General features: G+C 38.1%; 1 protein-coding gene across 4 annotated transcripts in view; it reads left to right on the forward strand.

The window, feature by feature from the left end:
- CELSR1 (cadherin EGF LAG seven-pass G-type receptor 1) overlaps positions 1-15,549 on the forward strand; it is a 192,884-nt gene that overhangs the window by 94,876 nt on the left and 82,459 nt on the right. For all 4 annotated transcript variants that reach the window (XM_060778417.2, XM_060778420.2, XM_060778421.2 and 1 more), the window contains exon 5: positions 7,163-7,251. In XM_060778417.2, coding sequence (XP_060634400.2) covers positions 7,163-7,251 — 89 coding nt within the window. The remainder of the gene's footprint in view (positions 1-7,162; positions 7,252-15,549) is intronic.

Below are 15,549 nucleotides of genomic sequence, written 5' to 3' on the forward strand. Positions count from 1 at the left end.
GACATGAACAGGTAGGATGTATCTAGTTAGGAAAGTTTTAAACGAGAAGTAGGGGGAGCAACCCAACAGGTAATTAAAGTGCTTCTCAGGATATTTTGTAGGGGATTGTGTCCTTTATTCAGGGAAGGCACACTGGAACAGCCACGTTTTCAGGCTCCTCCTAAAGATTGCCAATGTGTCTTTTTAGCTTGCTTAAAACTTAACTGAACAGAACTTACTGTATTTTGAGCATTCATTTGCAATTGCCGCACAAAGGCTGCAGTGCAACAAACAGAAAATACAGTTTGTATTTTATACCTTTCCCACCTACTTATGTCCAGATGTTTCATACCACAGCTTTCACCATCCCTGACAATTGGAAGAGTGTCTGGGGGTAATAGGAATTGTAGTCAAACGTTTTTGAAAGAATGCTGATGTAAAATGTAATCTGAGGGTCTTCCCATAATGTCTTGACTATAAATGTGCACCCAGGCAAATTTTTTCACACTTGTTAGATTCTATGTTTTATAAAATAATTGCAGCCAAATAGGGATCCTGGCTTGTCAAGTGATGCAGTTAACTTCCAGTACTAATTTTTTTCTCTTAATACCTCTGGGCCACATATAAACATGCCCAGATTTTTTTTAATGCATATGGGAATTTTCTCTCCACAAAAGAGACTCAAAGCAGCTTGAACTGCATAATATGGTCATATAAGTTCAATGCAGTTAAACTGCATTATATGAGTTCAGTCTGCATTATACTTGTTGTGTAGTTGTGGCCCCAGTAATCCAACCCAGCAAGGGAGTACATGGAGAAACAAGGATGGGAAAGAGACTGAGTGGCAGGATTCCCAGCACCAGCTTGAGTAATTGGATCTGACACATAGTGTTTCAGGCTTCAATTCTGTACACACTTTCCTGGGAGTAGTGTTTATTTCATATTGCAATTTTTTCTTAACATAAGTGAAATTGTGCTGTAAACAAATGATCCAAAAATAGAGTACAAACCCCAGCAGTAATATTGAGCATCAGATTGCTACGTAAAGCATTGGGTATTTTGGAAGTATCATCCAATCTTGCGAAATACTTTGTTTGATTGATATACTGGCCAGATAATTCTGAATATTGCTAAACTAATATAATTACTTTATATGTTGCAATCAAATCATACGATTCTCTAGTTCTCTGATCACCCGAGGCTTGTCAGAAACAAAAACAAAACAATAAAAAACTAACAAAATTGTGCTTTCATAACAGTAGTAAGTTTATGACAAACTCAGATTGTAGCTATTTTAATAACGGTAGTGAGATTATGACAGCGGATGAGTCATAGAATTCATGAGGTTTCAGTAGTTGGTTGAAAAGAAAGGTAGGCTGAATAGTGGATTGAAAACAGCCATGTACGATAATATATTCTGTTTCCTGTTGCCAGATTAAATTAAATTAGCTTTATTGGCTGTAGTTGTAAGGTATTGCTAAAGACGTATTTAAAGTCAAAATCAATCCTGGCTGAAATCTGCATCATGGTTTTGACATTTTAATGTTTCTGTTTCAAAATAGGGCTGTTGTAAAAGTTGTTATTCAAATTATTTCAGAAACACAAAATGATGTGCAGATTATACTAGCTGCACGAAAATGAAATTTACAAAGAGGAACTACGGAAAATGGGGACTTGGGTCCTTAAATGCACTTGCTTGCAATTTTCATGCACGAGATATAATTAAATGTAGATGTGTTGCCGAAAGCAATGGTTTCTGTATTTGTTAAGTCTAACTGGAAATCAACCTATAGTATATAATAGGCAAAGAAGATTTCTATCTAGATGGTATCTGCTGTTTTTCGGTGTCTGTTACCCTCAAGCACTTTTATCAAGACAAGGAGAGGTATTAAGAAAGAGTGATAATGATGCAAGGGGGTTGCTTGTCTTGATTTATGTCTGTAGAGCCAGACATTCTTTCCAAAATCTTTGCAATAAAACTTGGAGGAAAAAAGAGAAAAAGAGATCACCATCACACAACAACTTTATTCGTCTCTCAGTACTACATAAAATATCTTTGAGATATTAAATTGTGTTGGCATATTTGCATGCTTTGTAGTATCTCTGCTTTATGAACCATCTGATCCATTAAAACATTTCCTTGTCAACGGATGGAAAATATATCCATCATGACTAGCAGCAACTCCCATGTATTTGACAATTTGCTATCCAAATTGGCAGCCACCGTTGTATCTTGTGGTAGCAAAGTTTACAGTTTGACTATATGTGTTTGTGCGTGTGCCTTCGGATTGTCTGTCAGTTTTCGGCAATCCCATGAATTTCATAGGGTTTTCTTAGTTAAAGAATAATTAGAAGTAGTTTGGCCAGTCCCTTCCTCTTAAATATTGCATACAGCACTTAGTATTTATTGGCAGTCCCCCATCCAAATACTAACCAGGGTCAAACCTGTGTAGTTTCCAGAATCAGGCAGGAGCTGATGCCCTTTTAAACTGTGCCCAGTTTAATTTTTCACAATGTGAAGAAGTCCTTCCTTTTATCTTGTTAGATTCTCCATTTATCAGTGGTGACTTTGGGTCTTATGAGAAAGGGAGGACACCTGCCTATCCAGTTTCTTCTTACTGTGTATCATTCTAGAGACCTGTATCATATCTTCACATACTGACATTTCTATCTGGACAAACACTTCCAAATTTAGCAAAGTTGCTTCAGGCCCTTTATCATTTGGGCTGCCTTTTTTCTAAAACGAATCCAACTCAGTACTATTTTTTTCGGATGTAGCTATCTAAACATATTATTCCAAGCATGGTTGTGCCACAGATTTCTGTAAAGGCAATATGAGGTTAGCAGTTTTATATCAATTCATGTTCTAATTGTAACTAACAGGGCGTCTCTCCTATATTGTTCCTCCTTCTTCTTTTCGCTTTCTCCATTTTTAATTATCACAACACTTTGTGGTGACATTTTCACTGGTCTGTTCACCACAACCCTAAGGTCTTTTTTAACAGCTTAGATTCTATAATAGTAGATTTGAAGTCAGGATATTTATTTTTTGCCTAATAGGCAAATTACACCCTCTCAGCCTTAGCGGAATACAGTGACAAGCCCTCCCTGAACAAATCTTGGTAACAAAATCCCATGGTAGTTGTGTCTTAGGATTGCTATATGTCAGAAATAGACAGCAAAAACAAAACATGACTTAATACTTGTTTACGTTGCATCTCTTTTCCCATTTATCCTGTTTAAGAAGAGCTCTTTGCACAACATTTTTGTCCTAATTTGGTGTCATTGACAAATCTGGTCCATTGCTCACTCCAAGTCAAAAACCCCCACTCTTGGTATAGATCTATGTACTATGTAGTGCAATGTATTGTGTTTAAATGATCAAAATAGTAGAAGCAGATATTGTTGTTGAGAAGTTTTCAATGATCTAAGAGGTGGGGTGTGTGTGTGTGTGTGTGTGTGTGTGTGATCCTTAATGAAGCAAAACACCAAGGCTTTCTGATGGCATTGGTGTTAGGAGTAAGGGGAATGGTGAGTTATATTCCTCTGTACTACTCACAAAAATAAATAGTGCAGACGTTAGTCTGTTCATAACGTTTAAAGACAGGCAATGTTTGTATTCCTCCCTCAGCTTTTCATCTTGCTGTATTAACTCAGCAGGTGTGTGTATGAAACTGAAGTAAATGTTTGCATGAATACAGCCGGAAATATATAATGGCTTATTTTATACCTAGTTTTTCTTTTCTTTTTCTCTCTCTCTTTTTCTTCTGTAGTGGGAACTATTGTCCAAATAGTCATTCATTATAAACTCAACCTGTTCAATTTGATAGGTCTTTGTGTACTTTTGCTGTAGATATTTGCTTTGGTATTAGAAGCAATGAATAGTCACCAAGCTGGTTGTACTGGTCTGCATAACTAATCTGACATTCTGTGCTTTATCAAATTCAATCTTTAGAAGACATTTAAATGTGAAAGAAAGGAAGCAATGTCACTCATTGCAGTGTTGGAATTTCTACAGCTTATTATAGGAAGAAAAAATGTTTTTGTTCTTCAACACCTTATCAGACAGTCTTATAACACTCTTATCATGAAAAAAGAAAACCATAAGAATTCAAATTCTTTCCCTGGTTAACAACAGTTTTCTTTATCAGTGTTTGTCCTAAATATTTATGTTTTGTAAGGAATATACATTTTTACTCTATTGCAAGAGTTTCAGGGTTAGTGATTGTTGCAGTGTTAACAGTAGTTTCAGAAGAATTGGTATAAGTTTATATATTGTATGAATGCATAATACATTTCTAGTTCTGAAGCAACTGTATTTATATATTGTAGGCATGCCATTACAAAGAAAATGTGATGTTATTGTTGTTAGATGGAGATGTGAGATGTGAGAAATTGTTAGATGGAGATGTGAGAAATCTTACTTTGAATCCTGCTCCTCTATGGAAACCCAATGAATGATCTTAGACAAGACATACCTTGTCACACTAAGAATAAAGCAGTGAAAAGAATCTGGCCAAGAAAACACTATAATAGAGTTGCCATAGAGACATCAGACTGGCAACAAAGATCCGCCTAGTCAAAGCCATGGTATTCCCTGTAGTAACCTACGGATGTGAGAGCTGGACCTTAGGGAAGGCTGAGCGAAGGAAGATCGATGCTTTTGAACTGTGGTGCTGGAGGAAAGTGCTGAGAGTGCCTTGGACTGTGAGAAGATCCAACCAGTCCATCCTCCAGGAAATAAAGCCCGACTGCTCACTGGAGGGAAGGATACAAGAGACAAAGTTGAAGTACTTCGGGCACATCATGAGAAGACAGGAAAGCCTAGAGAAGACAATCATGCTGGGGAAAGTGGAAGGCAAAAGAAATAGGGGCCGACCAAGGGCAAGATGGATGGATGGCATCCTTGAAGTGACTGGACTGACCTTGAAGTTGCTGGGCGTGGTGACGGCCGACAGGGAACTCTGGCATGGGCTGGTCCATGAGGTCACGAAGAGTCGGAGACGACTGAACGAACAAACAACAACAAAGAGTTGCCATAAATCGAAGTTGATTTAAAAGCACAAACCAACAATTCATACAGTTGACATAAGTTGCATACCATTTGCCTTATGTACAGTATAAACCCCATATCTTCATATATATATGAAACCTCAGATAATATCAAACTCAGATTGAAGACCTTAGATCAGTGGTTTTCAACCTTCCTAATGCTGTGACCCCTTAATACAGTTCCTCATGTCGTGGTGACCCCCAACCATAAAATTATTTTCATTGCTACTTCATAACTGTAATTTTGCTACGCTTATGAATTGTGATAAATATCTGATATGCAGGATGTATTTTTATTCACTGGACCAGATTTGGCACAAATACCCAATACGCCAAAATTTGAATACTGGTGGCGTTGGGGGGGGGGGAATTGATTTTGTCATTTGGGAGTTATAGTTGCTGCGATTTATAGTTCACCTACATTCAAAGAGCATTCTAAACTCTACCAATGATGGAATTGAACCAAACTTGGTACACAGAACTCCCATGACTAATAGAAAATACTGTAACGGTTTGGTGGGCATTAGCCTTGAGTTTTGAGTTGTAGTTCACCTACATCCAGAGAGCACTGTGGACACAAACAATGATGGATCTGGACCAAACTTGGCATGGATACTCAATATGCCCAAATGTGAACACTGGTAGAGTTTGGGGAAAATAGACTGACATTTGGGAGTTGTAGTTGCTGGCATTCATAGTTCACCTACAATCAAAGAGCATTCTGAACCCCACCAAGGAGAGAATTGGGGCAAACTCCCCACACAGAACCTCCATGACAAAATGAAAATATTGTGTTTTCTGATGGTCTTTGGCGACCCTTCTGACACCCCCATGCGACCTCCTCCCCCTGAGGTCCCAACCCCCAGGTTGAGAAACACTGCCTTAGATTCATGTCGGGGAGCTCAGAAAATGCCTAGGGACAAAATATTTTGTCAGACAGGGGTAAATAAAACCACAGGTATCAGTCCTGTGGATATGAAGGTTGTACAGCATTATACACCCAAGGGGTTGTACAGTATAACACATTAATACTAGTGTTTTTGTTATCATTCATATTTGCAGGGAATAGAGGCAGCAGTAGGTGCTTACATGGTTTTTTGTTTGTTTGTTTGTTAAAGAAATGGTCCCTATTCCATTAAAATTTCAAATTAGCTCAACATAGTTCTTTTTCCAATTTATTTGGATGGGGTGGCAGTCCCCTGAAAAACCAGTTCTGCAGTATTCTTTGCATTTCTTCGGATGTGCAGATGTTACTGTATCCAAAAGTGCTTTCCAGCTGGTCTGTAGTGGAACAACAGGGTAGTTTGTGTCTGTCTGTCAAAGAACATGTACTATGTGACACTTACGTTACAAGAGAACTAACAATTCATTTCCATTCACATTTCAAGGTGTTGGCAGTAGTTTTTAAATGGCTTGGGTCTAATAGACTATCTCCTCACATATAAGTGTGCAGATTCTTTCCAGATCTGGTGAGGAGGCTCCCAACAGTGTGAGAGATTGGAATTGGTAAAACAATGGAGCTATGTGCCAAAACATGTAATCTGGCACTTGACTGAGACATTTAGGTTCCATTTGAGCTGCCATGCTGTAGAGTATTGTTTCTGTGTGCCTGTGAACTTATTTTGGGGTTTAATGGATGATTTTATCTGTAGTAATTGTTTCTCCTTTTATTATCTTAGTGGCACTACCCTAAAGGCACCAGATCCTTTCTGATTTTGGAAACTAGGCAAGATCAGCCCCGGCTAGTAGTTGGTTGAGAGATTGCCAACAAATACCAGGTGCTGTGGGTTATATTATAGAGAAAGGAGCTGGCAAAACCACCTCTGATTATTCCTCGCCTAAGAAATTCCAGTTACAATCATGGGATTGCCATAAGTCAACAACATATTTATTATATATTTTGTAATGTTTTTACCTTGTTGTAAACTGACTTGGGAAGTATAATTACAGTGAAAGGTGAATGAATGCATTTTATACTTTCTTTGACAGAAGTGAATATTTTCTCAATTGTCTACTTGTTGCATTCACATTCAGAGGAGGAAGATATTAATATCTTCATTCAGTTTAAAAATGTTGAGAAGCTAATCTTTTAAGATATACTCTTTTCTTTCTCTCCCATGTAACATTGTAGGTGAAACCACTACAACAGTTGCTCCGTTTGTTCCAGGGGGTGTTAGTGATGGACAGTGGCATTCTGTTCAAGTGCAATACTACAACAAGGTAAGACAGAATGCTTTGCAGATTTCCTTTGTAAACAGACATGGTTTTAATTCAAGAGCTCTCAGAGCTGCCTGAACACCTCCAGCAGTTAAGTATACTTTCTCTAGTATCTTCCATTTATCAGGTTTTAAAGTTTTTAAAGGAATTGTCTTTTAATGCATTTTAATATTTTTAACATTTCATATTCAAATCTATAAATTGTTTAATTGTTTTTTAAATCTTGTGGTTTTAGTCTCACTTTGTATTATTTCTGTTGTTAGCCACTTTGAGTCTCAGAAAGGCGGGATATAAATGATATTATTAGTATTATTTAGAAACTTCCAGCTTTGAAAAAGGTCCCTCTAGCCAAAATGAAGCTTGAGAAATAGTCAAAAAGGTGATGAAGTTGCTTCCACCATGACTAGAACAGAGGTGGTCGACTATGAAAAGATTTGTGGCTGATTCTGTGGTCATTACCAGTCATACCATTTTTGATCACATTGTTTCCATGTTGCTTGTGATAAACTAATTCTCTTTTTTCTTTGGGGGCCATGTCAATGGGAGGAAACTGCTGTGTTTTGCATGAGAGTCTTGGGGGATTTGAGGCAAAATAGAGTTGTTTTCTGGAAGCTGGATTAGGAACATGATAGAAATCAACCGTTGAAGCTCAGTGGATGACCCTGGGCAAACCATATTCTTCCAGTCTTAGAAAGGCCATTCAGATTTCCTCTGAATAGATCTTGCTGAGAAATCCCATGATAGGGTTGTCATAAGTCGGCTTGAAGGCACAAAAACACCATTGGCAGGAAAATTTGAGGGGCTTTTGAGAAATTCAAAGCTACGCTTTGGGATCAAAATGGCTACAGTTTGCCTGTTTCTATCCAAGAGTGTGCAATAGGCCTTTTAAACAAAAATGGAGAGTAAGATAATAGAGTGAAGAACTGCATGCACTTTGCATTTTACAGTTTTGTCGTGAAGCATTGTGTCTCATAAATAGGGGGGATGTGGGGTTGCTTCTAAAAACCATACAGAGGCCACAGTTCTGTTTAGTTATTCTCTTTTCTAGCTATTTATTTATTTCATACATTTCTATCTCGCCCTTCTCCCCACAAAGGGGCTCAGGGCGGCCTCACGTAAGCATCATATGATGCTATCAACATATATACCACAAGAATTACAATTAAAACTGTAAAAATCATTTTAAAACATTATAAAAAATCATTAAATAAATTCATTTAACAATAAATTAATGTGTCAATTAAAACCAAAACCATGCCGGGTAAAGCCAATGTCGCAAATGTCCAAAATTTCCTTTCCAATTGCTGCTGTCCTCTAGTCGAACGCCTGGTCCCAAAGCCAAGTCTTCAGTTGTCTTCTAAAGGACAGGAGGGAGGTGGCCAACCTGATGTCCTTAGGGAGGGAGTTCCACCGACCGGGGGGGGGGGGGGAGGGTCTCTGCTGAGAAGGTCCTGTCTCTCATCCCCACCAACCACGTTTGCGAAAGTGGTGGGCTCGAGAGCTGGGCCTCTCCTGACGATCTTAAGCTTCATGATGGTTCATTGCAGGAGATGCGTTCGGACAGGTAATCTGGGTCAGAACCGTTCAGGACTTTAAAGGTTAAGACCAGCATTTTGAATTGTGCTCGGAAGCTAATCAGTAGCTAGTGGAGCTGGCGCAAAAAAGGAGTAGTACGCTCCCTGTACGCCGCTCCGGTTAACAACTTGGCTGCCGACCATTGGACTAATTGAAGCTTCCAAGAAGTTTTCAAAGTCAGTCCCACGTAGAGAGCGTTGCAGTAGTCTGTTCAGGATATAACTGGAGCGTGGACCACCTTGGCCACGTCAGACTTCCCAAGGAACGGGCGCAGCTATAGTTAACAAATCAAAAGCTAAATCTAGTAATAATACATGGACCAGAACATTGTCTGCCATAGTAGACAGAAGGAGTGAGAATAATGTAAACCTATCAGTGTTATTTTGATGTGATTCGCAGTATTCTGAAGGATCACAGCAGTATTCATACAAACTAGGGCTGCCGGAACTGGCAGTCCAAGACCCTGGAAGGGAACATGACTCTCAACATATCTTTACAGAAGGCATGTCAGTGGTCTTGAGGCAACTGCACTGGCTCCAATGTATTTCCAATATCAATTCAGCATACTGATTTGGGCTCGCATGTCTAAATGACCACTTCTCCCCTGTCAGCCCATCTAGAATCTGATATTTTCAGCTGTAACCTTCTGTACTATCCTCCCAGCATGGTTGCTCACTACACAAAATAGAGCTGCTTCTGTGGCAAATTCTAGTTATAAAACTTCCTCTCACAGGAAGCCACCTTGGTTCCATTCCTGATGTCCCCCGAGTGCATGTTATTCTGTGTGTGTGCAGCATCTGGACCTTTCTGTATTCAATTGGATTTTTCATATTTCCTTTCAACTTGACTTTTACATAGTTTCCAACAGTTTTAAAAGTATATTTTTCTGTATATTATCTTGCACATTTGATTGGAGTCCTAGTGAGCAGGGAAATAATTCATACATTCTATAAATAAATAAACATATGCAAGTTGAAATAAACCATGTTAAGGCAGGCTGACGTTATGGTTTGAGGTTGGCTTTGTTTTAACAACCCATAGGAAAAATTAGCTTTGTCCAGATTCAGATATCAAAACAAGCTATATTTAATCTAAAGGGGAAAATAAAACACACAGACCCCCCCTCATCAATGCTTCACCAAACCAAGGGTATATCTTTGTGATTTTGGAGGGTCTCTGCAGCTCATCTTCACAATGTTCACCCACGTTTCAGTCCTTTATGAAGAGAAAACTATTATGTCAGCCTGTCTTAAGGTATTTTATTAAGAAAACCAACCTATTCTTATATGTATTTTTATTACATTTTGCTTTTACCTAGTTGGTACAACTAAGCAACAGGGAAGCAAGTATTTGCATCTTGTACCCTGTTATTTGCCTTGATACTGTCATAAATTTCTCCAAAACCTGTAACACATACTCTTCTTTGGGTGTTATTATAGAAAGTAACTTAAATATAGAAGTCTGACAAAACAACAAGTGATAAAGTAATCTGTAGCGCTTTTGCTAGAGCCATTCTTCTTCACTGACCAAGAAGCCTGGGAAAAGGAGCATATATCAGCTAAAGTCTGGATTTCACAGTATGGTTGTTGGTTTAGAATTCTAAGCAGCTGCCAAAAAGATAAGGCCTTGAGACAGCTCCAGGGTATTCTTTAAAAGGGAAAGTGATCCCACACTAGTTAAAAATAAACTTTAGTCTCATTTTCATGAATCTTTGCTGTTTGTTCAAGTGATAGACATGTTTTAATGGAATGATTATTCAGGTTTCCAAATGGACAAAAAAAAACAACAACCCCAAAACATCTTGCAGCTTTTTATGTAGAGAAACATATATTGCTTCTAAAACTTTAGATTGTTATTCTGAGTTTAAGATAATTAATTGTTTCAAAATGAAGTCAGTATGAACAGACTGAGTCACAAACAGAGGTTGAATTGATGGCTTGTTAGCTAGTTTATGCATTTATTTATTTGATTTATATACTCAGCAAGCCTTCAGGATGACTTACAAAAACCCAGTATTAAATTAGAGCAAGAACACCACAATATAAAGCCAGGATAAAGCAGAATTAAAGTGAACATCACACACCATAAAAACAAGGTATGGAAGATTTTAAATCCTGGGGAAAAATTAAAAGATCTTTGCTTGGCACCAAATTAAAGAACTACAAGTGTACAGAACCATGCTAGTGGGAAAAAAGGGAATTTTCTCATCTGTTGGGAGCCCAGAAGAACTGGTAGTAGTTTTTGTGTGCTAATAAGGAATTCATGTATGACAAGACCATTTTCAGTATGCCCATGATGGCTGGCATGAGGAAGGATAAGTCACTAGCTCAATTTTCCCTTAAGGCTTTATTCCCCAAATTTGATTGAAGCTGAGATCAACATTTTTAATTCTAGTGCTACGTGTTCAGAGGCACTTCATGTGTAGACTCTTGTTTTAACAAAGTCTGCAGATTTTTTTAAAAAAAGGTTACCATGAGGGGTTTGTTAAGGCAGAGATAATTTAGGGATTATAGGTTGTGCCAAGATAAATGGGATGTTATGCCTAAACTTGATCATATTCAGACACATCACAATATAATTCAAATGTATTTCTTCACTTAAATTATATGCAAAGGCCAACTTTGAAAAGAAGGTTACATTTATAGTCAACTGTGCACTGTTTCCATTTCTTTCACTCTTCAACTCCAGTTTATAATTAACAGAAATGTTGTCCAAACAGTTCCAGTGTCTTTCCATTCTAGATTTCTATTCAAATAATTCCCTGCTACATATGTTTCTTTTTTGTATCAATGAAATGCTTAATTAATGCATTGATCTGCCAACTTTTATCTGATTCATATACTCATTTGTCCGCATAGCATTCTGTTTTAGAAAACAACAATCCTAGTTATTACAGTTAGAATCTATTATAACTGCAGTCTTATTAAATATATTTATACTCAAAATATCACTCAGGAGCATAATAGTAGTAGTAATAGTAGTAGTATTCTGGGCACTCTGGCAACTAAATCGGACAATCAGGCAAGTAAGACCAGCAGGATGGATGAATGGAACGAAAAACTAGATCTAGGTGTTAACAAACGCTGACCATGTAAGAGGAGAAACTGGGTTTGTATTTGGTTTTAATGATTTTATTGATTTTATGGTTATAATGCATGCATGTCAACTGTGAATTGTTGTAATTTTGTGTACGATTGTTTATGATGCAGGCATCAAATTGTGCCTCGTTTCTGTAAGCCGCCCTGAGTCCCCTTCGGGGTGAGAAGGGCGGGGTAAAAGAACCCCAAATAAATAAATAAATAATAGTAGTAGTAATACTTTGGAATAATTTCAGCTCTTTTGTCTTCAGCTGCTGGGATCTTTTCATAACAATATTTTGCTAATATTTGTCAATTTGATGACTTTTCTCAAATGTCCATTGCATTGCTATCTTCTGTATACCCTCTTATGCAAGTGCAGGTAGAATATTACTTCTTTGAAATGTTTGGGACCAGAAGTATTTTAGATTTCAAAATTTATTTTGGAATACCTGTATTTGCATATACGTACATAATGAGATATCTTGGAGATGGGAGTGAAGTCTAAACATGACCTTATTGTTTCATATACACCTTATACACATAGCCTGAAGGGAATTTTATACAACGTGGGAGTTATCTCCATTTTTTACACAAAACAATGTGTCTGTGTCTGTGTGTGTGTGTGTTGAACCATGAGAAAGCAAAAGTGTCACTATTTCAGCCATCCATGTGGACAATTTTAGATTCTGGAATATTTCAGATTTTAGAATTCCAGATAATGGATTCTCAGCCTGTGTATTTCTTGAGTTTTCTTAACTTGTTCACAAAATGTGCTCCTATTTTGTTTTAAAGAGACATTTAAAATAATGTTTATGTGAATTGGTGTCTCTAGTAACTCTTTAGGCTGTATGTTTTTTGGCTTCCTTTTCTGCTGCTAAATTCCGAATTACTCAGCAGGGATGGTTTTTTCATTTTACTATAATGGAGTCAGCAGATTGTATTAGAACCTTGGGATCTGTTGGCTTGAACCGTGTTAAAAAATCATATCCATAGAATTACAGAGATTTAATCCGGGGATTTGTTAGAAGACACACGACTGAATGTAGCTCACAGTTTTCCCTGCATAGATACCTTCTGTGCGTTACTCCCTGTCTGACACCAGCTTTTTTCATTTTATTACCCTAACTCTGGGGGGAAAGTGTGATATTTTTCGCTTTTAGTTAAAAAAAATGGTAGTCAGAAATTCCCAGTAATCTTTTTCAGATCACTAAAAGATTTACCAGTCAATCCTGATCTACCTTCTAATCATTGAACTATAACATTTCTAAAGCATAGATAGCAGGGTGGTCATTTTGTCATTATATGTAGTTTGTTTTATTCTTCCATATTTACTTCTTTACACTTGTAGCAACATATTTTCAAATGAAAGTTATTATGATTATTATATTTATTTATACCCTACATTATCTGTCTTGTACAAGAGGATGCAGTCTACGGCTTTCAAGGTCATAACCGGAACTTTGAATTGTGCATGGAAACAAACTGACAGCCAGTTGAGCTACTGCAACTGGCAGGTTGTCCATTCTGTATAGCCAGTCCCGGTATGCAACCTGGCAGCCCTTTGGACCAGCTGAAGTTTCTGAGTTCAGAGGCAGAAAACATTAAAGTAATCCAGACGGGATGTAACTAAGGCATATACCACTGTGGCCAGATCTAGCTTCTCAAGGATTGGGCGCAGTTGGCACACAAGTTTTAATTGTGAAAAGACCCTCCTGGCCACTGCCGATAGAGTTCGGTGTCATCCACATATAGGTAGCACTGTACTCCAAAACTCCAGATGACCTCTCCCAGCAGTTTCATGTATATGTTAAACAGCATGGAGAACAAAATGGAACCCTGAGAAATTCCACAGGTAAGTGGCCAGGGTTCAAGCAAGATTTCCCCGGCACTACCTTCTGAGTACGGCCCTCCAGGAAGGATCAGAGCCACTTTAAAACAGTGCCTCCCAGTCCCATCCCATTGAGATGACCCAGAAGGATACCATGGTGAATGTTATTGAAAGCTACTGAGAGATCCAGGAGAACCAACAGGGATATTTTCCCCCTGTTTAGCTCTCTGCGTAGGTCATCCACCAAGGCAACCAAACTTGTCTCTGTTCCATAGCTAGGTCTGAAACCAGATTGAAATCTGTCTAGAACAGGAATCCTCAAACTGTGGCCCTCCAGCTGTTTGGGCCTCCAACTCCCAGAAGCCCTAATGAGCTTGTTTAGTTGTCAGGAATTCTGGGAGCTGAAGGCACAGACAGCTGGAGGAACGCAGTTTGAGGATGCCTGATCTAGATAATCCATTTCCCCCAGAAATCCCTGGAGTTGGGGGACCGTGGCCACCACATGTTCCAAGACCTTGCTCAAAAAGAGAAGGTTGGACACTCTCCAATAGTTGTCCATTATAGAGGGGTTTGGGGATGGCTTTTTAAATGTAGGTCTCACAACTGCCTCCTTTAGGCAAGTTGGAACTTTGCCTTGTTCCAAGGAGGCATTGACCACCAGCTTCATCCACTCTGTCAATTTCCCTCTGTCCTGTTTGATCAGCCTGGAAAGACAAGGATCTAGAATACATGTGGTAGCTCTCACTTCTCCAAGCATCCTGTCCACATCCTCAGGTTGCACCAATTGAAAAGTATCCATCAACACTGGACAAGCAGGAGCCAAAGTTACATCCTTTGGAATAGTGTCAATAATAGCATCCAAGTTGTAACAGACCAGAATGACTTTATCTGCAAAGTGCTTTGCAAATTCTTCACAGCGAGCAACTCAATGTTCAGTGATTTCAATTACATTTTAAGTATTTTTGACTGTATTACAATACAAGTGTGTTAATGAACTTGTGTGCTCACATTGACATTAAAATAGCTGTTAGCTTATTTTTCTTCATAAAATTCAAACTAGCTAAATTGTAATAGTTTCAAAGATCCCTTAAGCATAAATGCAACTTCATGTGACCCCCTCAAAAAAAACAAAAAACCCTTTAAAGACAGCAGAATTGTGTTCCCTATCAAAGAATACAGAGTATTTTTAAATTCCAGAGTTATTGCCACTTTGAATGAATTATGCTTTAAAATTCAAGGCTGCACAAGTATCTTTACAATATAATACCATCACAAAAAAATCTTAAAAGGAAACAAGACTTTGATTGAGCAGGGGGTTTTGAAATAAAAAATCTTTGATGTGTTTCCAGGTCTCCTTCCTGTAATATGTGCTATCTTTAATCAGCTGTCTAAATTATCTTTCTTCTTAAATGCAAAATGAAGCTTTCTCCAAAATGAAATTGAGCATGTTTTTTTTCGCGGGAAAGGCCCAGTCAGATTACGCAATGTGAACACAATTTAATTACTGCACCTCTTTAAGAAAATGAAGCACTTGGTCTTTTTAATTCCAACGGAATAAGTCAGGGCCAGCAGAAATCTGTACATACTTTGTTTTTCTGTTTGGTAGGTAATGTCATAGAAGCCTTTGATGGGGTAATTGAACACTGTTTTGTACAAAACATAAAGAAAAATATCTGAACCTCTGCAGTCTTTCATTCGGTAGCATAACATGTCATGCAGTCCTAGATACCTCTGCAGCTGAAAGATAGATTATCTCATTTCCCTCTGGAAAAAAGGTTTTGTATAATGATAGCAGGAACCTGTTATGTGATCACAGCC

Source organism: Anolis sagrei, chromosome 5, assembly GCF_037176765.1.
Source record: "Anolis sagrei isolate rAnoSag1 chromosome 5, rAnoSag1.mat, whole genome shotgun sequence".
In the NCBI taxonomy this organism is placed as follows: domain Eukaryota; kingdom Metazoa; phylum Chordata; class Lepidosauria; order Squamata; family Dactyloidae; genus Anolis; species Anolis sagrei.